Source organism: Prionailurus bengalensis, chromosome B1, assembly GCF_016509475.1.
Source record: "Prionailurus bengalensis isolate Pbe53 chromosome B1, Fcat_Pben_1.1_paternal_pri, whole genome shotgun sequence".
NCBI classification, from domain to species: Eukaryota; Metazoa; Chordata; class Mammalia; order Carnivora; family Felidae; genus Prionailurus; species Prionailurus bengalensis.
Window position 1 is genome coordinate 80,836,538 of NC_057344.1, and position 26,438 is coordinate 80,862,975.

The 26,438-nt window shown below is 36.3% G+C and overlaps 1 protein-coding gene across 3 annotated transcripts in view; it reads left to right on the top strand.

Moving 5' to 3' along the window:
- The window catches only part of TTC29 (tetratricopeptide repeat domain 29), a 248,906-nt gene extending 233,445 nt beyond the window's left edge, over positions 1-15,461 (top strand). For all 3 annotated transcript variants that reach the window (XM_043567875.1, XM_043567868.1, XM_043567882.1), the window contains 2 exons: positions 14,959-15,025; positions 15,309-15,461. In XM_043567875.1, coding sequence (XP_043423810.1) covers positions 14,959-15,025; positions 15,309-15,339 — 98 coding nt within the window. In that variant the 3' untranslated portion in view covers positions 15,340-15,461. The remainder of the gene's footprint in view (positions 1-14,958; positions 15,026-15,308) is intronic.
- Positions 15,462-26,438: the final 10,977 nt, after the last annotated feature.

Here is a 26,438-nt window from a genome sequence, read left to right on the forward strand (position 1 = left end):
TATTTTCAGATGACATGATTCTGTATATAGAAAATTCTAAGGACTTCACCAAAAAACTATTAGAACTGTAAATGAATGCAGTAAAGTTTCAGGATACAAAAATCAGTATATAGATTTCAGTTATATTTCTATACCCTAATAATGAACTATCAGAAAGATAAATTTTTAAAAAAATCCTATTTACAATGGCATCAAAAAGAATAAAATTCCTAGGAATAAAATTAAAAAGGAAGATGAAAGATCTGTACACTTAAAACTATAAAACACTGGTAAAAGAAATTGAAGAAAACACAAATAAATTGAAAGATATTCTGTGTTCATGGATTGGGAGAATTAATGTTGTTAAAATGTCCATATTGCCCAAAAAATTCTACAAATTCAATGCAATCCCTATGACATTTTTCACAGAACTATAAAAAAAATTATAAAATTTGTATGGAACCACAAAAGACCTCAAGTAGCTAAAACAACCTTAAGAACAAAGCTAGAGGCCTCAGGCTTCCTGATTTCAGACTACACTACAGAACAAAAACAATCAAACAGTATGGTATTAGCATAAAAACAGACACATAGATCAATGAAACAGAATAGAGACCTTCCCAAATAAAGCTACATATGCATAGTCAATTAATTTATGATAAAGGAGACAAGGATATACAATGGAGAAAGGATAGTTTCTTCAATAAATGCTGTTGGGAAAACTGGACAGCCATATGCACAGCCATATGCAAAAGAATGAAACTGGACCACTATCTTATACCATACAAAAATTATAGTGAGCTAAAGACTTGAATATAAGACTAGGAACTATAATAGATGGTAAGCTCCTTGACATTGTTGGATCTGACTCCGAAAGCAATGGCAACAAAAGCAAAAATAAATGATTGGGACTACATCAAACCCCAGCGAAGGAAATCATCAACAAAATATAAAGGCAACCTTCTGAATGGGGAAGATATTTGCAGATCATATATCCAATAAGGGACTAGTATTCAAAATATATAACAATTCATACAACTCAATAACTGTAGCAGGAAGTATGACCGGAGTTGCAAAAGATGAGTCTACAAAGTGCAGTTAAGGGAAGGTCCTCATACTCAGTGGGAATGAGGCCCCGACCCCAGATTGAAGCTTCTTTTTATTAGGATAATTGCTAAAGACTATGTGCATAAAGTCAGCTAAGTAAGTGTGTTAATCAATCTAATGGTTTAGTTTTTCAAGGTTGAATTTCGAGTTAATTGGTTTCTATAACACTAGGAAGGGTCGGGTGTGAAGGAGGATCCAGCCCAGACAAAGTTAAAGGCTCTAGGCAGTCCTTGCAAGTTGCAGCCACATTCAGCTGTGTAAACATGCCCTAAGGCCTTTCACCTTCTCCAGCCCTTCCCTTTTGAAGTCTTTTCCTTTGATGCTTCTCTCCTGCATCTCCCACAAATAACAACAAAAATCTGATTAAAATACAGGCAGAGAATCTGGATTGACAGTTTTCCAAAAAAGACATACAGGTGGCCATGGCACATGAAATGGCACGTGAAAAGGTGCTCAACATCACTAAGCGCTAAGGAAATGCAAATCAAAACCACAATGAGATATCATCTCATACTTATCAGAATAGTTATTATCAAAAGACAAGCAATAACAAGTGTTGGAGAGGTTGTGGAGAAAAAGGAACGCTTGTGCACTGTTGGCGGGAATGTAGATAGGTACAGCCACTATAGAAAACAGTATGGAGGTTCCTCAAAAAATTAAAAATAGAACTACTACATGATCCAGTTATTCCACTTCTGGGTTTTTATTGAAGTAAATGAAAACACTAAATCGAAAAGATATCTGCACCCCTATATTCATTGCATCATTACTTACATTGCATCATTACTTACAATTACTTACATTACTTACATCATTACTTACAATAGCCAACACGTGGAAACAACCTAAATGTCCATCAATAGATGAATGGGTAAAGAAGCTGTGGTATATATACACAATGGAATACTACTCATTCATTAAAAACAAGTAAATCTTGGGGCACTTGGGTGACTGTCAGTTAAGCGTCTGAGTTCAGCTCAGGTCATGATTGGCTTGGTTTGTGGGGTCAAGCCCCACATCGGGCTCTGTGCTGACAGCTCAAAGCATGAAGCCCTTCAGATTCTGTGTCTCCCTCTCTGCCCCTTCCCCACTTGTACTCTGTCTCTGTCTCAAGATGAATAAACGTCAAAAAAGGAAAAAAAAAAGAGGAAATCTTGCCATATGCAATAATGTGAATGGACTTTGAGAGTATTATGCTAAGTGAAATAAGGTAGAGAAAGACAAATATTGTATGATTTCACTTATATGTGGAATCAAAACAAAACAAAATTCATAGATACAGAGGACAGACTGATGGTTATCAGAGAGAGCAGTTGAGGCAGGCAAAAAGGGCAAAGGGGGTCAATTATATGATGACAAACGGTAACTAGACTTATAGTGGTGATCATTTGTAACGTATGCAAATATTGAATTATTATGTTGTACACCTGAAGCTCATATAACGTTATATACCCATTTTACCTCAATAATAATAATAATAACCTAAACTGTGTCAGTGGTAACAGAATTCAAACCTATTGAACTGAGCATTCTAAGAAAATTAATTTGTGATTAAAATGTAACAAAGAACTGCTAGCACACTGGACAAAGATATAAGCCTAAAAATCATGAGGCCTGTGTTTTGGTCACAACTGATTGTGACCACACAGGGCCTTGGAGCCAACAGTTGTTTGTTTGTTGGCTACTGAGCGTTGGTCTCTCTTTCTTTGGTACTAGTGCCATAATCTCATCTGATAGAATAACTCCTTCTCCATATATACATCTTAGTAATCAAAATCCCTTAAGCTAAAGGGCCAAGGGATGGGCACATAAGGTCCATGTATAAGGCAAATTGGATCTTTTCTCACAGGATTTTGAAACCTGATCAAAATGATGTACAAAGTGGGATGGGACTGGAAGTTCTAGCCAGAGTAATTAGTCAAGAAAAAGGTATCTAAATTGGAAAGGAAAAAGCAAAACCGTCCCTACTTGTAGATGACATGATTCTAAACATAGAAAATCCCAAGGAAATGTTTAAAAACTCAAAAAAATTCTAGAGCTGGTACACAAATGTGGCAAAGTTGCAGGACTACAAGACCAACACATAAAAACAGTTATATTTCTATAAACCAGCAGTGGAAAATCTGAAATGAGATTAAGAAAAAAATCCACTTACAATAGCATCCAAAAGAAAAAATTACCCAGGAACAAATTTAACCAAGGAAATGAAACACTTACACACTGAAAACTATAAAACATTGATGAAAGAAATCTAAAAAGACATAAATAAATGGAAACACATCCCACATTAATAGATTGGAAGACTTATATTAACATGGCAGTACTACCCAGAATGATATACAAATTCTATGCAATCCCTATCAAAATTCCAACAAACTTCTTGCAGGAATGGAAAGAGCAGTCTTCAAGTTCATATTCAATTGAAAGGGACCCTGAATAGCCAAAATAAGCTTGAAAAAGTAGAACAAAGTTGGAGGATGTACACTTGCCTATTTCAAAGTTTACTACAAAGCTACAGTAATCAAAACAGGATGGTACTGGCCTTAAGGTCAGACACATAAACTGATGGGATGGAACTGGCAAATTAGAAATCAACCCTCATATGTATATGGTAAATTGATTTGGGACAATAGCTCAAAAACTATTCCATAGGGAAAGAACAGTCTTTTCAACATATCAGCCTGGGAAAACTAGATATCGACATACAAAAGAAAACAATGAAAGTGGACCTTTACCTCACAGTATATACACAAATTAACACAACCTAGATCAAAGATCCAAATATAGGAGCTAAAACTGTAAATCTCTTAGAAGAAAATATAGGGGTAGTCCTTTCAACATTGGATTTGGCAATAATCTCTTGATTTTGACACCAAGAGCACAGACAAAAAAAAGAAACAATAAATGGGAATCCATCAAAATTTTAAACTTTTGTGCATCAAAGGACACTATCAAAAAAGGGAAAAGACAACTCACAGAATGGGAGAAAATATTTGCAAATCATATAGATGATAAGGTTTGGATATCGAGAATATATAGAGAACAAATCAGCAAGAAAAACCCCAAACAACCCAATTAAAAATTGGGCAAAGGACTTGAATAGACATTTCACCAAAGAAGATATGCAAATGGCCAGTAAGCACATGAAAAGATGCTCCACATCACTAGTTATCAGAGAAATGCAAATCAAAACCCAAAATGAGTTATCACTTCACACTTATTAGGATGACTATTTTCAAAATAATGGAAAATAGCAAGTGTTGGCAAGGACCTGGAGATATTAGAACTCTTGTGCATTGCTTGTAGGAATGTAAAAACAGTGCAGATGCTGTGAAAGCAGTCTGGTAGTGCCTCAAAAAGTTAAACATACAATTACCATATGATCCAGCAATTCTACTTCTAGGTACATACCCAAATAAATTAAAAGCAAGGACTTAAACATATATTTGTACACCAATGTTCATAGCAGAATTATTGACAATAGCCAAAAGCTGTAAACAACCCAATGTCCATCAACAGAAGAACAAACAGAATATAGCATATACATTTAATGAAATATTATTCAGCCTTAAAAAAAAGAATGAGATTCTGACACAGGCTACAACATGAATGAATATTGAAAACATTATGCAGGTAAAATAAGCCAGACCAAAAAAGAACAAATATTGTATGATTCCACTTATATGAGGCAAAGCTATAGACAGTAGAACAGAGGTTACCAAGAACAGCAGGGTGGGAAGAACGGGGAATTGTTTAATAGATACTGAATTTCTGTTAGGGATGTTGAAATGTTATCAAAATGGATCATGGTTATGGTTTCACAATATTGTGAATGCATTTAATGCCACTGAACTGCACATTTAAAAATGGTTAACATGATAAAATTTATATTTTGTATATATTAGAACAATTTAAAAAATCCACAACCAGGAAAAAAAAATAGTAATGACCAGCTCACGTCTTTAATTTGTCAGAGTCTACCTTCAGGTGACAGTAGACAATTTAACACATAGTATAAGAATTTTATGATAATATACCTTTGTTTCTCCCCCCCGCTCAGACTTTCCACTATTGTTGTCATACATTATACTTTTACATATATTACACTTTTACATATATTGTAAATCCCACACTACGTTGTTATAATTTTTATTCTGTCAAATATTATTTGAAGAAATTTAGTAATTACAAAAAATCTTTCATCTTTTACTTGCCATATCTAACATTCTTCATTCCTTAGCATAGGTCCAAATTTCCATCTGGTGTCATTTTCCTCTAAGGATTTTATCATTTCTTACAGTGCAATCTGCTGCTGATGAATTGCTTCAGCTCTTGTCTGTCTTAAAAGTCTTCATTTTGTCTTCATTGTTGAAATATATTTTCACTGGGTATGGGATTCTGGGCTTGACAGGTTATTTTTCTTTTAGTACTCTAAGTTTCTTGAGCTTAGAGTTTGTTGAACTACTTAGATCTCTGGGTTTGTGGCATTCATCAAGTTTAGAAAAAATTTCAGCTGTAATTTCTTAAAATATTTTTCAGTTCTTTACCCATCTCCTTCCAGAACCTCAATAACGTTTATAAAGAGCTACCTGAAACTTTCCTGCAACTCTATGATATTCTTCTTATGTTTTTAATTATGTGCCTCTCTTTGTTTTGCTTGGGTAGTCTCTACTGCTCTGTCTTCAGTTTCGCTAATTGATTTTTATTATACCATCCATGTATCCACTTAACATTTTTAATGCCTAAAATACAGTATGTCTGGGGCACCTGGGTGGCTCAGTCAGTTGAATGCCTGCTTCAGCTTGGTCATGATCTCACAGTTCCTGGGTTTGAGCCCCTCGTGGGGCTCTGTGCTGACAGCTCAGAGCTGGAGCCTGCTTTGGATTCTGTGTCTCCCTCTCTCTCTGCCTCTCCCCCACTCATGCTCTGTCTTTCTTTCTCTCACTCAAAAATAAGATAAAAATAGATAAGATAAGATAAGATAAGATGATAAGAGTTATGCCTTTGTTCCAAATAACAGTTATGCCTTTGTTCCAAATCCTAACAACAGTGTCAGTTTTAGGTTATTTCTGATTGGCTGATTCTTCTCCTCGTTATGCTTTTTTTTGCATGTTCTGTAATTTCTTATTAAATGCCAGATATTGTGTGCCTTAAATTTTGATCACATTCCTTTCTGGTAAACTGAGAGTCTGATCAAAAGAGGGGACCTGTTAAAACAAAAACAAAAACAAAAACAACAGGCCCAGCTCAGAGTCGCAAAAAACAAAACAAAACAAAACAAAACAAAAAACAAAAAAAAAAACAGGCCCAAAATAGTGTCACTTGAGTCAGGCCAAGTTACTAAATCCAGGCAGTTTCAACCTCCTCCACAAATATAAATTATAACCTGTTGATCAGGAATTTTCTGATAAGCACCAATGAAGAAATTTGTTACATGGGCCCTTTCTGCCTGCCAAAAGAAAGTTGAGGTAATCTGCCTAAGACTCCTTGCTCTTACCCTTCAGGGAAAGTGACTTGGCCTGCAACAGTCCTTTCTTTTCTTTTGCTTATAACTTTCTTGCCCCACTCTCCTTCTATTAAAAACCTTCCATTTTGTGGAAGGTCCTCCCTCCCCTCTACTTGCTAGATGGGATGCTGCCCATTCGTGAATCATTTAATAAAGCCAATTAGATAAAGATAAATAAATAACAAATAAATAAATAAATGCCAGATACTATAAATGGTATCCTTTTTTGGTACTAGTCAGTTTTGTATTCTCATGAATATCCTCAAGCTTTGTTCTGAGATGCAATAAAGTTCCCAGGTATTGCCTTTGTGATCTATTGGGTGGGGTCAGAGAAAGATTAAATATAGGGATATTTTTCCCCACCTCTGAGGCAAGACCCTTCTGAGTACTATGCCCACTGCCCCATGAATTATGAGATTTCCCAGTCTGGCTGGTGATAACAGGTAGTATTCCTAGCCTTTTGTGAACACACTGTGTACTGTCATTCCTGTCCTTTTGGGTTGTTCCTTCCCCAGCCATGGGTAATTTCCTTACATATATGCTCTGATCTGTACTTTGACAAATCCTCGAGGGCAGCCTCTGTATACCTCCAGAATTCTCACTGTATGCAGCTCTCTCCTCTACAGCACACTAGTTGCTAACTCTTGTGGCCTTGGTTTCCCCAGACTCTCTCAGCGCCATCTCCTCAACTAAAGGAGCCCACTGAGCTCTTCCTGAGTTTCCCCTCTCTAAGTTATGGCATGGAAACATACTCAAGACAGTAGGCTGAGCAGTTGTAGGGTTCATATTGTTTCCTGTCTCTCAGGTGTCACTGGATTTTGTTGTCTGATGTCTAGTATCTTCAAAATAATGGCTTCATATTATTGGTGGGGAAAGAAGATACTGTGATTTCTGTTACTCCATACTCCATAGGGGGGAAAATGTTAGATTTGTAATGTAGTATCAATAGGAGAAATAAAAAGAACTGTTTGAAGACATCAGCACTGTGTTTATCTTGAGAAAATATTTAGGGGCACTTGAGTGGCTCAGCCAGTTAAGCATCTGACTTCAGCTCAGATCATGATCTGATGGTTTGTGAGTTCAAACCCCCCATTGGGCTCTCTGCTGTCAGGACAGAGTCTGCTTCAGATCCTGTCTCCCTTTCTCTCTGCCTCTCCCTCCCTGCATGTGTGCATGCTCTCTCTTTCTTTCAAAAATAAATATTAAAAAAAAAGTATTTAGTGTCTATACAGGCTGATACACCTGAATCAGATACTTTCAGTAAAAGTTCAGATATCCAGAAGAAGAAATTCAGTATAAGTCTGTGTCAACATGGTAACTTCAGTGCTTCACCAAGGTCTAGCTCCATTCCGTTGATTTAAAATAGCGTTAGGAGAAAAGAACCTATAATTTTGAGTTAGAATATACACTTGATCCTTGTATAAATTTTAACAAGCTTCAAATATTAACAAATGCCTTTGGAAAGGGAATTACTATTTACCAGAACCTGCAAATGAAAGAACACATCTCACTTTTTGACACTTTAGAGAATATGCCCAAACTTGTAAGAAGCCTCCTGCCTTCAAAGTTAATATCTTGACTTTTTCTTCACCAGGTATAGAATAACCATATCATGATTTTCTACTTCAAAACACAGAACAGATTATCTTTTGGTTTACTAACAAAAAATAGGAAAGTATTGCCAAGAAATGCACATGTTTTTTGGTAGAGTGAGTAACTCTGTTCATGGTAACATGAACCAGTAACTCTGGTTCATAGAATTTTTTACACAACTATAAGATGAGAAGTGCCATGAATGACAAGCCAATATTACCAAAAATCCAGGGGAGGAGAGAAAGTGGAAAGGAAAGGGAAGGAAAAAAGCACCAAGTCATATACTAACATCAATATGCTGACACTGCAATCATGCTTCACATGACTACATTGATGACATTTGCACATGGGATTATTAGATGCTATTTGCCACATGCCCACACACACCTCAAGACTCATTCTCCCACTTTATCTGTTCTGTATCCTTGGAAGACTGACTTCAGACTACATCTCACGCCTTCTGGCTTCCTGGTTTGGATTTATCCAAAGGGCATCACCAGCAGGAAATCAGAGGTTAGGAAGGTGGAGAGGTTAGGAAATTGTTCCTCTGTTCTGAGGAACTGAACTGAGGCTCAGTTCTGACAGCTGTGATACTCTACAGCTGCTGCTTCTAACTTCTATTGGGAGACCCCTTTTCTTAAATCTCCATTTCTCACTCAGGGTGCAATAACATCCTCTTCCCCTTTACCTTTCAGTCCCAGGGAAAGGTATGGCATCCCTTTATTATGAGGCACTGGGTGCCTCATCCCTTGTCAGTTCTTAGCCCTGCCCTCATCTCCCAGTGGTCCCTTCATTAAAGTCTCTTCCAAATCCCAGTTGAATGTGCCATCTGTTTCCTCCCGACTGATGCCCTCTCCTTCTCTATTGTATCAACTGGGGTGGCTGAAGACAAGCAAGTACAAGAAATATTAGGAAACTTCCACTTGCTGAAAAGTTCAGTTGATTAGAGAACAATGCTAATGAGGCTGAAATTAGTGTCTGGCTGTGCTCCAGGACCACAGGCTGTATCCCTGACCAGCCATTTTACACACCATCAGTTACAAGGAGGACCATGCCAAAAAGGATACATGACTCTGTGCCAATCCCTCAACACTCTAGGAGCATAATTCAAAAACTAGCTGTTCATTGAGATAGCTTCAAAATCATCTTTGTTCCCCAAAGATAGCTTTGGTAATGTGATTCTAATGAAAATTTTTTATAGATTATCTTAAATATTAAAACCATACCTGTCAATATTTTTGTCAAGAAAACACTTTCGTTTGCTTACTAATCTGTAGCTAATTCACAATAACATAGGTGAAAAGTCAAGCTTATTGAAATATACCTTATATTGGTAATGGGATTCAGGATTTATACAGATAGATATTTAGCTCATGTCTTTAAATTTTTTCAGCTATTGTGACTAAATAAATGAAACTACCCAACTGTTGTTTAAAGAATAAATAGTTAAAATATTATTTGAAGTGATTTTCTGATTATCAAGCGTAAATGACAAATTTTCCATATATATGCATATTCCTCCAAACAAAATACTTTTCTCCTCAGTACAGTTGCTTTGTAAAACCATGTTGTAATTAGTTTACATTGTGAATGTACTATCATATTAATATTGCTATACTGAGATTACTTCCATGGTGTTAATTTTATATGATTTGAGTACATGGAAGGAGACACTTTGTTCCCTTTGCAAAATTCAGTTTCTGACACTCTCTACTATCAGCAAGAAAGAAGTACTATTTCTACTAAAATTAAACCTATGACTTTAAGTAAAATGTGCTGAAATACTAAAGCAAAATATAATTTTATCATTAATAATGGTATAATGCTAAGATCACCCATAAGATATAGGCATTTTTATACATAGTATTTATTCTTAATCACTTTCATAAAATGCAATCTGAGTTTTATTTTTTAACAAAACCTTTTGAGTCATTTTGATAAGGTCAACAGAAAGCACAATCTTTTAACATTAGGTGATCAACTTTTTGACAATAGCAGGGCCAGCATAGCTAATGGAATAATAGCCTGCAGGGTCCAGCTAAATATGATATACGAACGTAATCAACCTCTGTGATGACTATTCAGAAGTAATCCCTTTAGCTTTGAACTGCAACATATATTTCAACCAGGCAAAAACCATATGAAGAAATTCTCTGCAGACCACACTGATACAATACAGCCTTCATATGCTGCTCTATGTGCTTGCTGCTTATAGTGAGTTTTAAATTTAAGGTAATGACCACTGTATATTCATGTGAGCATACAATACTTTTGATTTGTTGTAGAAAGGTTGAATCCATTACCAGGGGTCTAGTCTATAAACCCTGACACAACCTTTATGTACGAGTTATTATTTACCCTTTTCTAGACTAAGGCCAGTAAAAATGTTAGTCATGTCAAAATTATAAAAACTCATTTACCTTCTCATTCACAAAACTACCAGTCAGTGTCTCCTCCATTTTATTTTGCCCTGCTCTACTGGTAACATTTTTTGAAATCTCATTTACATACAGTACTCTATTATATGAAAATTATAGGCCATTGTTTTCAAGTAAAGGGATGGGATGGTAGGTTGATTGCAATTCAGCATTTGCTGACTTACTCTATTGCTCTTTGGTATAGTATAGGCTAAGTGGAGGTATAAATAAGATTGTTTTGTTGCCCACCTGAGGGAATCTACCATTTGAGAGCCTACTATTAACAGAAAAGTGTCTGTTTCTACTGAAATGGTAGACAGTATAAGCAAATATCATGCTCTCAACTTTGTATTGGTTCTGATCTCCTTGTGGGAGTGATATTGGTCCTACTTTTCCAGCTTCCTTGTAAGTCTTACAGATCAAACACCACAAATCACATTCGAAGTCAAGCCCACAGCACAAAACCTAGGTTAGGAATCAAAATGAGTGCTTTTGCAACAGTGTAACCAAGAACAAACAATCCCATGGTGTTCGCCTTATTGCAAATGAATAGAAATATCGGAACACCTGATGAGTTCAGGTGTTCCCCTATATAAATTAATCATTGCTAAGGTTTCCTAGCACAGAGAGAGTGTGGATGTCTTTTATTTAAACTGGCAACTGTGGCCTAAGTTGAGTAAAAGAACAGCTACAGATATAGCTATTCTTCTCAGAGAATCTACTTGGGAAATATTCCCACTAAAAATCATCTTTCTTCAACATCTGGGGAGTGAATGCTAAAGAATTATTTGCGACAAACTGGGCATAATTTTAAACTCAGAAAATCCAGGAAAGATTTCCCCAGTTTAAGAGATGTTACATCCTACCAAACCAAAGGGAAGGCTGAGTTTAAGACATTAGATAGTGGGGCGCCTGGGTGGCACAGTCGGTTAAGCGTCCGACTTCAGCCAGGTCATGATCTCGCGGTCCGTGAGTTCGAGCCCTGCGTCAGGCTCTGGGCTGATGGCTCAGAGCCTGGAGCCTGCTTCCGATTCTGTGTCTCCCTCTCTCTCTGCCCCTCCCCCCTTCATGCTCTGTCTCTCTCTGTCCCAAAAATAAATAAACGTTGAAAAAAAAAAATTTTTTTTTTAAAATTAAAAAAAAAGACATTAGATAGTATAAAATAGGTATTAGGAGGTTAGGATGTTCTATATATTGTGATGCAATGGAAAATATTAAACTGAGAAACCCAAGGTAAAGAATGATAAAAACATATTACTTAAGGTAAAAGCTCAGCTCCTATTACAGAAAGTCCCCAAAGTACAGTAGGTTAAGAATACACAAATTTGTTTCTTCCTTAATCCTGAAGTGAGCAGTCTAGATTCACAAGGTAGCTCCACAGGCAATTAGGGGACCATGATCTTCCATTTTATTGCTCCGCCATCCCCTAAGGCAGGGTTTCTCAATCTTGCACTATTGAAATTTTGAGCTAGATGATTTTTTTGTTGCTGAGGGGGCTGGAATATGGCTATCATGGCCATTGTAGGATATTTAGAAGCATCCCTGGCCTCTATCCACTGGCTGCCTGTAGCACTTCCACCTATGAGTTGTGATGACCAAAAATGTCCCCAGACATTTTCAAAAGCCACCTGTGGGGCAAAATCACTGCCAGCTGAGATCTACTGGCTTAGAGTATTGTCAACGTCTGCATGTTAGAAACTGAATCATGGGGTAATGGCGCTATGTCTAAGATTAAAGAAAAGGAAAAATTTAATGGGGAATAAATCCTCACTGTCTAACACTCAGACCCAGGAGCAGTATGTATCATTTGTTTACTTTCACTGGTAAGAATTCAGTCATTTGGCTTCAACTAAGTATTTATTTGCTGATGCGGAAGATCTAGTAGCAAAAAACAAACAAACAAAAAACCCCAACCAACCAAACAAACAAACAAACACAAAACCCTGATAAGTGGGAGACAGAAGGAATTACTAGAGCCATGTCTTATGTGGGCAAGAACTGATGAAGTCTAGTGAAGATGGAGTTAACCTTAGATGGGAGCGTAGTAGGTAAGATAGAGCATATAGAACAAAAACAAGTAGGTGACTGTTAACACAGAGCTTGTGGAAGTTTCTTCCTATTGGTTTTTACTTCCCCCTGAAACCAGAAAATAAATCATCAGCTGAAAACAATGATCCAGGTGCAGGATTAGAGGTTTGAGAAAATAGAAGAAAGAGCTAAATAGTCATCTAGGAGAGTAGAAGAATGAATGGACCAAGAATGCTTAATAGGATAACCTGAAAGCATTAAAAGCCCACCTAATTTAAAGTGAGGCCTGGTTGTACATAGTACAGGAGAGGAATAGGGAGACAGTTGGATGTATCTAGTGTTATGGTTTTGTCAAGTGAGTATGACAAAGTGGGAAAAGGGTAAAGAAGTCAGGCTATATGCAAGGGGGAGTATGATCATGGAACTCAAGTTAAATAAAGAAGGGAAAGAAGACATCAAAATGGAGAGGAACAATGAAAATGCAGCAGCATTGGAGGTCCCGGGAAGTAGAAAAATTGCTGGTGTTGGGGTACTAGAAGGAGTGATCTAAAAGGATAAAGCTGGAAGTCAAATAGTTGAATGCTGGCAACTGAATTTGAGGGGGGGTCTAAGTTACTGCTACTGGCAAAGTCTAAGAATGTCCATGGGAATCAATGGCTGCAGTAGGGTGTGGGACCAGCTCGAAAAGAACCGAGCTCAAGGAATTGGGACCCAAGGTGAAGAATCTTCTGCATGTACATTTAAATTGCTAAGTTAAGAAAGTAGTAGGAAGGTAACAATAAGCCAATGATAAAATCAACTGAGAATGATCCCAGTTGTGGGTAGATTACAACAATAGTTGGTTGTATAAACTGATGACTGAGTTTTAGGAAGGGAAGGAAGGAAGGAAGGTGAGTGTCCTGAAAGAGAACAATAAAGTATAAGGAGGACATCTGTCCATTTCCAGGTCCAATGGTAGCCAGACTGACAAAAAGAGAAACAAAAAAGGCTGCTGGGCTGGCAGTGTCTTTTGAGGGCAGCCATGTTTCTGTTAGAGCAAGAAAGTAAAGAGAATTTCAGAAAATGGAATGAGGATACAGTGGAAATGTTTCCAGAGTTGTGGTAGGAGATGGGGACAAAATAGGAAATGTATAGAGCCTTATTGAAAATAGAATACAGGGGTAGAGCCTGGATGGCTCAGTCGGTTGAGCATCTGACTTCGGCTCAGGTCATGATCTCTCAGTCCATGAGTTTGAGCTCCACGTTGGGCTCTGTGCGGACAGCTCAGAGCCTGGAGCCTGCTTCAGATTCTGTGTCTCCCTCTCTTTCTCTACCCCTCCCCTGCTCACTCTCTCTCTCTCTCTCTCTGTCTCTCAAAAATAAATCAATATTTTTTTTAATTAAAAAAAAAAGAAAAGAAAATAGAATAGAATAGAATAGAATAGAATACAGGAAATGAAAGGGCTCCTGGAGTCGGAGGCCTATGATAAGCAAGAATGTAGAGCATAGTATTGGATTAGTCCCAATGGATTCAACTCAAAAGTTGAAGGGCAGATATGAAAGTCCAATAAAAAATTAACACACCTATTAATATGTATACATTTCCTGTATCTGATTTAATTATTTGGATACTTTATATTGTTATCTAAATTAATTTTCCTTTTGAGTATTGTTCTAACAAGTCATTTTGTGCCCCAAAAGGTGGCTATTCCAGTTGCCATTTTATGTATCACAAGAATTCCGTGGATTAGGAATTCAACCATGGTTTGGCTAGACATGAGTTGAGGTCACCCGATGGTGGTGCTCAGCTGACAGGCTAGTTTGAAGGATCCAAGACAGCTTTCCTCACAGACTGGAGCCTTGGAGGGATGGCTGGAAGTTTGGACTCAGCTGGAAAGGTCAACTGGAGCATCTTCTATGTGGTCTCTCCAGGATGGCAGGATGGTAGGGTTTTTTATATGGTGACTGGCTTCCTCCAAAGCAAGCACCCTGAGCAAACCAGGAGGAAGCTGCACAGCCTTTTCTGACCTCACCTCAGAAATCATGAAGCCACTCTCTCCACATTCTAATGATTACAAAAGGGTCCAGAGCCTAGCCCAATTTCAAGAGAAGGTGAATTAGATTCCACCACTTGAAGATCATATTGTTGAGAAACATGTAAAGTGGGAGATATTGTGGCTATCTTTGACTAATATAATCTGCCCTGGTGACACAAGTAATACATTCACTTTGATCATTCAAGTGACCAGGATAGGTATCTCTGAAAAGAGACTCCCAGGTTCAAGCTCAATATAACTGTAAATTATATTTGTGATAAACCATTAAATTTACACATCTTTTTTCCTGTAGGAGGATCTAGAAAACCCACAACGGAAAGTTTGTATCAAATCCCAGAGAATTCGGAAGAACTCAATGGGTAAGATAAACCAAGTTAAAAGTTTCTATTGCATATACATTAGGCAAAATATTAAGCATAAACTGATTCTCCAAACACAAGAATAATTTCATCTAGTACTTGATAATACTTAAACACTGTCTTAAAAAAATCACAGATTTACTTTTAAATGTTACATAAGGTTAAGTGTTTTTCATCTTTTAAGCCATGTTGGAAAATTAAAGAAAACAAAATATCTTTCAAGCAAATGTCTTTTACTTTCTGCCCCAATATAAGATTAAATTTTGTAATTTATGTATTTCAGATTTCCAGATAATCGAAAAAATGAGACTTAAACCAGCTTTTGACTCAGCAACAAAGCAAGAAGAAATTTATCATGTCACCTTTGTGTTTGATAACTGTCATAGGAGTATGTTACAAATAATACAAAGTTATAATAAAACTATGACTATATTTAGATTGGATTTTGTATTGCAATGTACTACTACAAATTTAATCTAAAATTGATGAGAATAAAAAATGTATCTCAAATGCTTAGAACTATCAACAATTATTCATAAAACAAACTATAAATTTTCCTCTTATCCACTATTCCACAAGAAAAGTGTAATTATAGAATCAAATTTGCTTGTGTCTAATGAGAAAATAATTTTATTTTTTCTTTAAAAAAATTTTTTTAGAGAGAGTGTGCGAGTTGGGGAGAGGGGCACAGAGAGAGAGAGAATCTCAAGCAGGCCTCCACACTCAGTGCAGACCCCAACAAAGGGCTCGATCTCATGACCCTGCGATCATGACCTGAGCCGCAATCAAGAGTCAGACTTTCAACAGACTGAGCCACCCAGGTACCCAGAGAAAATCATTTTAAACTTAAGGAAATCTATACTGAATAAACATGGGGAAATATGTATTAAATTTTCAGGAAGAAATTTCAACATAATTGAAAGATTATAAGCAATAAAGACATATTGATAAGCACTGTTTGAAACAGTGCTTTACTTGTAAAAGAAACATCTGTTTCCTCTACTCACACCACTTGTGACACCAAATGCATGAAGTTTTACACACTAAGCAATTTTCTAATTCTCAGCAGATACTGACTGGGTGCCTTACACTTTAACTCAATTCTGACACTAACTGCCAGAAGTTAGCACAGATCCTAGATTAAGGGATCAGTTCTACAAGGATGTTTCCCACCTCAAATGCTAGTCACAAGTCCCAAGGTGTCACTTATACTTCCGACTGGCTTGGCTACATCCTGGGAATTCCCACAACCCCCTCCTTGACTTCAATAATTTGCTATATCAGCTCACAGAATTCAGAGAAACAGATACATTGCCAGTTTATTATGAAGAATATAATAAAAGATACAGATAAGGAGCCAAATAGAAGAGATACATTGGCAAGGTATGGGGGAGGGGGTGGAGCTTCCAGCCCTTCCTGGGTACATCAACCCTCCTAGCACCTCTATACATTCACCAACCCAGAAGCTCCCCCAAATCCTTTCAGTTGGGGTTTTTATGGAGTCTTCATAACATAGGTATGATTGATTAAGTCAGCCTCCAGCCCCTCTCCCTCCCCAAAGGTCAGATGATAGGGCTGAAAGTTTCTAAACTCTAATCACATGGTTGGCTTCCCTGGCAACAAGACCCCATCCTTAAGGGCTTTGCAAAAGTCACCTCATTAAACTCTGGTGTAGATGAAAGGGGCTTGTTATAAATAGCAAAAATGATCCTTTCACCTTTATCATTCCAGAGCTATTTCAGGACCTGGGGACAAAATCCAAATATTGTAACAAAAGATATTCCTTTCACCTTTAACCAAATTTTAATTTATTGTATTACATAAGGAGCTCTGTGCCAGGAATCGGGGACAAAAACCAAATATATGTTTCTTAACACTATTATTACATTGTGTAGAACTATATTTTATGATACTTTGGGCTGATAGGATATAGTTGGCCCTTGAACAACACAGGTTTGAACTGTGTAGGTCCACTTATACATGTATGTATTTTTTATATAAATATAGTACAGTACTATGTTTTGTCTTCCTTGTGGTTTTCTTAACACTTTGTTTACTCTTTCATTGTAAGAATACAGTATATAATACATATACAAAATATGTATTAATCAACTGTTTTATGTTATCAGTAAGGCTTCCGGTCAACATTAGGCTATTAGTAGTTAAGTTTTGGGGAAGTCAAAATTATATGTAGATTTTAACTGTGCAGGGAATTGGTGCTCCTAACCCCTACCTTGTTCAAAGATGAACTGCATAATAAAATGTATCCATGTCTATTATAAAAGATTAGGAAAATCCTTCAGTCTTAGGCCTCTCCCCTAATGTGTCTTTACCATAATAAATGTACTAAAACCCCTGGTTTTGTAAAAAGAAAATTTTTAATGTTTATTTTTGAGACAGAGTGTGAGCAGGTGACAGAGTGTGAGCAGGTGACAGAGAGAGAGGGAGACACAGAATCCAAAGCAGGCTCCAGGCTCTGAGCTGTCAGCACAGAGCCTGATGTGGGCCTCGAACTCATGAACTGAGATCATGACCTGAGCCGAAGTCAGACGCTTTATCGACTGAGCCACCCAGGCACCCCAAAAACCCTGGTTTTCTATATAGGAACAAAATCTATAATGTGTTTCCCATCTTACATTATCTGATTATAAATATATGGAATCATAAAGAATATATGATATATATAATATGATATATATGATATAATATATGATAAATATGTATATTTATCATATACAACAGGATTGTGTTTCTAATTTTGGGTTGGGGAATGCCTTCCTAATTAAGAAATCAAAGTCAGGTGCAGAATTAACAATGACTACAACATATGTGATTACATTAAAATATTCATACAGTGAAAAGGTCACTAAACAAAATTAAAAGCGCAATGACAGAGCAGAAGAATTTGCAACAACAATCAAAAAAACTAATGCCCATAAAACACAAATAATTTATGAAAAAAGATTAATGACGGAAAAGATGAGGAGGAAGGGGGAAAAAAAAGAAAAGATAATCTAGTAAGAAAAAGGACAGAGCATACCATTGGAATTTAAGTTCTTATCATATTAAAATAAATTGTTATAAATATATTTATGTAAGCTTGATGGTAGCCACAAAGCAAAAGCCTATAGTAGTTACACAAAACATAAAGGAATATGAGCATAACACTACAGAAAATCATCAAATCACAAGGAAGAGAGCAAGAGAAGAAAGAAACATAGGAATTACAAAGCAGCCAGAAAACAAGTTTAAAAGTGGCAAAAAGTCCAAGCCATCAATACTTATTTTAAATGTAAATGAACTAAATACTCCAATCAAAAGACATCAAGTGGCTCAATGGATTAAAAAAAGAAAAAAAAGACCCAACTATTGTCATCTACAAGAGACTCTCTTCAGCTTTAAAGATACAGGAGACTGCAAGTGAAGGGATGGGAAAGCATATTACATAAAAATGGAAACCAAAAGAAAGCTAAGATAGCTTTATTTATATGAGACAAAACAGGCTTTAAGTCAAAGACTGTAATAACAGGTGAAGGACATTATACAGTGATAAAGGAGACAATCCAACAACAAGATATAACATTTGTTAATGTTTATGCACCCAACATAGAACCCCTAAATATAGAAAGCAAATATTAACAGACCTAAAGGGAGAAATCGACAGCAATACAATAATAGTAGGGAACTTTAATACTCCCACTGGCATCAATAGATAGATAATCAAGACAGAAAATCAATAAGGAAACATTGGCCTTAAATGACACATTAGACCAGATGGACTTAGACATATCCAGAACACTTCATCCAAAAGACACAGAGTACACATGGAACGTTCTCCAGGATAGATCATATATTAGGCCACAAAACACATCTTTAAAAATTTAAGGTTGAGAATATATTGAGCATCCTTTCCACCCACAATGGTATAAAACTAGAAATCAACTACAAGAAGAAAACTGGAAAAATCACAAATATGGGGAGACTAAACAACCTGCTACTGAACCACCAACCGGTCAACAGGCTAATCAAAGAAATTTTAAAAATACCTTGAGACAAATGAAAATGGAAATACAACACACCAAAACTTAAGGGATGCAGTAAAAGCAGTTCTAAAAGGGAAGCTCAAAGTGATAAATGCCTATATTAAGAGGGAAAAAAAGATCTCAAATAAAGAACCTAACTTTATACCTCAAGGAACTAGAAAAAGAAATTAAGTCCAAAGTTACTAGAAGGAATGAAGTAACAAAGATCAGAGTGGAAATAAATGAAATACAGATGAAAAAGACAGTAGAAAAGATGAATAAAAATAAGAGCTGTTTTTTTTAAAAAATAAAATAGACAAACCTTTAGGTAGACTCATCAAGAATAAAGGAAGAGGACTCAAACAAAACTAGAAATGACAGAGTAGATGTTACAATGGAAAACAGAAATACAAAGGATCATAAGAAACCACTGTAAACAATTATACACCAACAAATTGGACAACCTAGAAGACATGGAGAAATACCTAGAAACATACAACCTACCAATAATGAATCATGAAATACAAATTCTGATAGAGCAATAGTAACTACTTAAATTACTAGTTACTAGTATTTATTACTAGTATTTTACTAGTAATTACTTGTAAGGAGATTGAATCAGTAGTCAAAAACCTCCCAACAAATAAAATCCCAGGACTGATGGCTTCACTGATGATTTCAACACAATAATTTTTTTGAGAGGCAGGGAAGGATAGAGGGAGAGGGAGAGAGAGAATCTCAAGCAGGTCTCATGCCCAGAATGAAGCTGGATGCAGGGCTTAGTCTCATGACCGTGAGATCATGACCTGAGCTGAATCAAGAGTTGGATTCTTGGGGCGCCTGGGTGGCGCAGTCGGTTAAGCGTCCGACTTCAGCCAGGTCACGATCTCGCGGTCCGTGAGTTCGAGCCCCGCGTCGGGCTCTGGGCTGATGGCTCAGAGCCTGGAGCCTGTTTCCAATTCTGTGTCTCCCTCTCTCTCTGCCCCTCGCCCATTCATGCTCTGTCTCTCTCTGTCCAAAAATAAATAAACGTTGAAAAAATATTTAAAAAAAAAAAAAAAAAAAAAAAGAGTTGGATTCTTAACTGACTGAACCACCCAGGCAAACTTCTACCAAATATTTTTAAAGGAATTAAGATCAATACTTCTCAAACTCTTCCAAAAAATAGAATAGGAGGGAACAATTCCCTTGTACAAGACCAGCATTAATTACCCTGTTACCAAAACCAAAGACACTAGAAGAAAAGAAAATTATAGACCAATATCCCTTATGAATATAGATGCAAAAATCCTCAACATAGTGACTATAGTTACCAATGCTATATTGTATATTTGAAAGTTTCTAACAGAGATCTTAAAAGTTCTCATCACAAGGGGTAAAACAAATTTGTAAATTTGTGAGGTGATGGATGGTAAATAAACTTACTGTGGTAATCATTTTGCAATATATACATACATATATCAAATCATTATATCATCCCTTAAAATGAATACAACGTTATATGTCAATTATATGTCAGTAAAATTGGAATAAAAATTAAAAAGTTCTTTAAAAAAAGACAAATCACAAACTGGAAGAAAATATTTGAAAAATATGTCTGATAAGGACTAATATAAAAAATATATAAAGAACTCATAACTCATTGAGACAAAGAATGAAATATAAGAGGCAAAAGATTTGAACAGACATTTCACCAAAGAAGATACATAGCAAATAGCACATGAAAAGATCCTCAACATCATTAATTATTAGAGAATTGCAAATGGACACCACAACAGATATCATACTACATGCCAAGGAAAATGGCTGCAGTTTAAAAGTCTGACAATTCCAAGTGTTGTAAAGATGTGGAGCAACTAGAACTCTCAAAATCACTAATGGAAATGCAAAATTGTACAGCTGTTTAGTAGTTCCTTATAAATTTAAACCACACCATATGACCCAGCACCCCACTCTGTTATTTACCCAAAAAAAGTGAAAACATAAATCTGTACAAAGACCTGTCTGTGAATATTTATAGCAGTTGTATTCATAATGGCCCCAAACTGGAAAGAACCAAAATATCCATCTACTGGGGAGTAAAAAATGGTGGCATATTCTATAAAATGAAATACAGCTCAGCAATAAAATGAAAGCAACTGTTGACACATATAACAAGATGAATTTCAAAAGCATTATGCTAAAAGAAAGAAGCCAATCACAAAAATTGCATTTATATAACATTCTGGAAAAGCCAACACTGCAGAACAAAAATCAGATGGATGATTGCCATGAGCTGAGGGTAGAGGAAGGGAAGTGACTATAAAAGGATATGAGGGAACTTCGGGGCTATGGAAATGTTCTGTATCTTGACTTTAGTGGTCATTGTACAACCATATACCCTACTCAAATGTAGTGGAGTAGTGTATACATGAGGATACTCTATACATGAGGATGAATTTTACTACATAAATTGTAACTCAATAAATTGGACTTAAAAATAAAAAGGAGATGTGGCTATTGAGTAAATTCAGCCTGATCACACTATTATTTAAATATAGTTGTGTATATTTGTGGTTATGTATATACGTATAAGTATAGAAAAAGGTCTTAAATGATTTACACCCAAATGTGAACTGGAATTTTCTCTAGGGAATGGGAAGCCAGAATGATTTTATTTTATTTTATTTTTTAAGTTTATGTATTTATTTTGAGACAGAGAGAGAGCAAGCAGGAGCAGGGGAGGGGCAGATAGAGAGGGAGAGAAAGAGAATCCCAAGCAGACTCAGCACTATCAGCACATAGCCCAACACGGGGCTTGAACTCACAAGCCGTGAAATCATGACCTGAGCCAGACAAAGAGTTGGACATTTAACTGACTGAGCCACCCAGGTGCCCCAATTTTATTTTTTATACATCTGTATTGGTTCAATTTTTTCCACATGCAGGACTATATGCTGTGGGTATGTGTTTTAACGATAAAAAACATTGAAGACAAAAAAGGTTCTTCTACTATATGTAAAATGTTTCCTTAACCATTTTCACTAAAAATACACCATCTCATCTCTATTTAAAAAGATCAGCCATGAGAAAACTTTTTCCTTTCACAAGAACAATTCTGGCTTTGAACTTCTAAATTCAAATAACAAATATTTATTTTTTTCCTTTGAAGCTTTTTCTGTAACAATAGCCTTCTATGATAGTGTCTTCTTAACTATAAGATCCTTAAAAATGTGTCTGGAAAGTTTTGTGAGAATATTTTTAATCAAAACGCCCACATCTCTACAAATACTTCAGCAAATTAGATCAAACATACACCTCTTGGGAAGGTCAACAGAAGCCAGAATATACAATTAAATGCTAGTCACCCTACTATCCCTTCTAATGGAACTAATCAGAAGGTTTCTTTGGCGGTTTCTCCTTAAATTTCAACTGGAGTCACTTTTATTTGTGAAACTGAAACAAATATGAAAACTAAAGCAAAGTTTTGTGACGACAGATGCAAATCACAATTTGCAGCAAGTGCAAGTCTCTGTAAAAGGCTCTTCCAGACATAGGGCGGCAAGGACCACTCCCTGAGAACCTAAGTGTTTACAATGGTCTCACATACTGTTTTAATCAAAATAACAGTGCCTAAAATACATCACTCCATAATGTGCTATAATTACTTTAGCATTCAGTTTCTCCTTTAAAAATTCTCTATGATATCATGTTTTTTTTAGTAAGATTGTCCAAAAATTATTTTTGAAAGTTTATTTATTTTGAGAGACAGAGCGAGAGAGAGAGAGACACAGAGAGAACATGAACAGGGGAGGGGCAAAGAGAGAGGAAAGAGAGAGAGAATCCCAAACAGGCTCCACACCTCGCATGGAGCCCAACTTAGGGCTTGATCTCACAACCGTAAGATCGTAACCTGAGCCGAAATCAAGTCAGAGGCTCAACCAACTGAGCCATGAAAGCGTTGCATAAGATAAAACAGTTTTAATGCCTTCCTACCAAAGTTACTTTGTTCAGTTATTTTTAAAGAAAGTATTACATTATCATTACCACTGGCAGATATTTAACTCTCCTCCATCCACACACACATACCATCAAAATTATAAACTATATTCTGGAGAGTAGTGTGGCCATGTGGTTATGGGATTTTTATATTTAAAAATTATGATCTAAATTGACTGAAAATCAAAGAAAGAAAAAGACTAAAATGCTGTAGGTTTATTTACTACCCCACTAAAAATTGCTTTTCTTTCCAAACATCTTGCTTTTGTATCTAACATCTCAACCTCTATCTGAAATAACAGTTCATTGTAGAATCATACCTATAAACTTTATGAGATTGCACTTAATTACATTAGGTTATTGTGGCCAAAATTTTGGATTTTGAGTATATATATGTGAATTACCTCAAAATTTCTTTTAACAGTCTCAATAATTATTTGCTTGGACAATCTAGGATTCACCAGGCTGAGTAAATTTGGCATCAGAGAATAATAAGCTTATCCCCACTTTATAATCCCTAAACTTTTAAACATGTTCTGCATCTGCTGGTGTTCAAAGAAATACAAATTAAAACTACAATGTAATACTAATATTTTGCCTATTACATGATCAAAAGTTACAAAGAATAAAAATAACTGGTGTTACAATGGTGAGTAAACAAGGGGGTAGAAATGCAAATTGTAAAAAAAAAAAAAAGAAGAAGAAGAAAAGAAAAAAATCTGAGAGTGATGTGACAGTATGTACCAAAGCTTTTAAAAACTCTGTGACCCTACAATTTCATTTCTAAGGATTTATCTCAGGAAATAATCAGACAAGTGAGAAATGATGAAAGTACAATGCTATTATTGAAGTTACTTTCTCATGCTAGCATAAGAACAAACAAATAATACCTAGGTTCAACCTAAATTCCTAATAATAAATAATGGGTCAAATAATTTATAGTACCTTCATACTAGGTATATTAGTTTTCTATTGCTGCCGTAATAAATTACTACAAATATAGCAGCTTAAAACAATGCTCATTTATTAACCTCACAGTTCTGCGGGTCAAAAGTCTAGGCTGGAGTGGCTGGGTTTTCTGTTTTGGGTCTCAGAAGGCCAAAGTCAAGGTGTTTGCTGAGCTGGGCTCTTTATCTGCCAGAAAATAGAATCTGCTTCCACCTTCCGTTAGGTTGTTGGCAGAATTCAACCCCTTGCAGCTGTAGGACTGAGGTCTCTGTTTCCGTGCCAGCTGTCAGCCAAGGGCCACCCTCAGCAACTGAGGCAACCAATGTTCCTTCCTATAGCTGCCTCATAGGGGAAGGGGGAGGGGCGGGTGTGGTACATAATGCTACTCTACCATACCATGGAACAAAATACAATAACTAAAAATGATGAATGTAGAGTTGATATTTGGCTTGGCTGCCCCCAAATATAAGCCAGTTATGAAAATACTGAAATGTTCAGCCAAATGTTTCTGTTGGCTGCAGTTCCGTATGACTGCCCTGGGTCCTTCTATCCAGTGCCTAGATACTCTGCCAGCCCCTCCTCTAGGATGACCACAGCCCCACCTCCTGATCTAGCAATTAAAGGACTGATGCCTGCCATAGTCGTAAACCTTTGGGCTACAGTCTGTCCTTTCATTGCTTGGTGTCCATGAAACAGTAATCATTAATAATTTTTAATGTCACCCTTGGATTTGGCTGTATATTTAATGGCAGAAAAGAAAGATATTACAATACCATGAAGTGAGGAAAGAAGACCTATTTATTTAGAATGAATAGATATATAGATACATTGATGATAGATTTGATAGATGATAGATAGATAGATACACATATATACATGTACATTTGTATTGGCTTATTTATATTAGTGAATATATATAAGAACAAATCCTAAAATTTGCATGGTTTATTTATATTACTGAATATGCATAGAAGCAATTCCTGAAAGATATACCATAAAATATTAATAGTTGTTATTTCTTAAAGATAGAATTTCAGGGGATATAAATTCAAGTTTTAAAATTTACCACATTTTCCAATGAACATGGATTGTTGGTATAATAAAAAGAACATATGATAAAGACAAAACAAGTTCTGTACCTTTCCTTCTATTACTGTGAGGGGGAAAATTCCTTTATTTTTGACCCCCTATGTAAAATGAATACATATTTTTCATCCTTTCCAGCTCTAAGAGCTTCTGATCCTAAATAGATCACTAATAATGTACTTAGGTTCAATCCAGGTTAAAACGGGGGGAGAGGAGGAGGCCATCAGAGTTTTAAGAAATTAAGTCTTCATTTTGTCCATTTAAAACATTGTAGAAAACTATAGCTTCTTTTTAAGGTGACATGAGTCATTCAAGATCAAGGTTATTGCAATTACTTATTCCCCTTTGCTAATTGTCAAGGTGGTGTAGGTTTATTCTCGCTTTTCAACTGCATATCCTGAACTGTCATTATTGAAGCAACAAGCACTGGGGATACAGGAGATTACAGCGGATAAAACAGAGAGGCTATCCATGGAGCCAACATTCAAGATGGAGAACACAAACCATGTCATAACAAGTGAGTAAATAAACAAGATGGATTGTTATAAAAACTTGAAGGAAATAAAAGAGGAAGTAATATTTGAACTGAGAGGTGCAGGATGAGAAAACTATGGCAGTTTGAAAAGCCAAAAGCAGCAGCAGTCTAGCAGACAGAACAGCAATACAAAGGCTCTGAGGCAAGAAAAACCTGACATGTTTGTGGAATACAAACGAGAATGGTGTGATTGCACTAGAATGAGTGGGAGACAGTGGCACCAGATGAAGTTAAAGTGAAATAGGCAGGTACCAGATTATATAAGTATCCTTAGATGAGGGTAAAGAATTCAGACTTTATTTTAAATACCAATGGGAAATCATTCAAAACTTTTATTTTTTTAATCTTTTAAAAAAAATTTTTTAATGTTTGTTTTCAAGAGAGAGAGAGAGAGAACAAGTTGGGGAGGGGCAGAGAGGGAGGGAGAGAGATTTTCTGCAGCAGACAGGCTCTGTGCTGACAGCACAGAGCCTGACATGGGGCTCAGACCCATGAACCATGAGACCATGATGCTGAGTTGAAGTTGGATGCTCAACCCACCGAGCCACCCAGGTGCCCCCATTCAAACACATGGAAGAGATGTGTTTCTGAAAGTGTTAAAACACAACTTGGCTGTGGAGTAGAGAAGAGAATATAAGAGGGCAAAAGTTGTATCTTGGAGACCTGTTAGGAGGTACTGCAGTAATCCAGGCAAGAGACAGATGAGAGTCCTTAAGAATAACAGGGTGTCAATAAGATGGACAAAAGCAAATGGTTTAAGACTTATTTTTAGGATGCAGTCTGCTGATTCTACAAAATTTGCTGATAAGAGTGGTTGAGATGATGAGAAACAGGGGAAAAATCA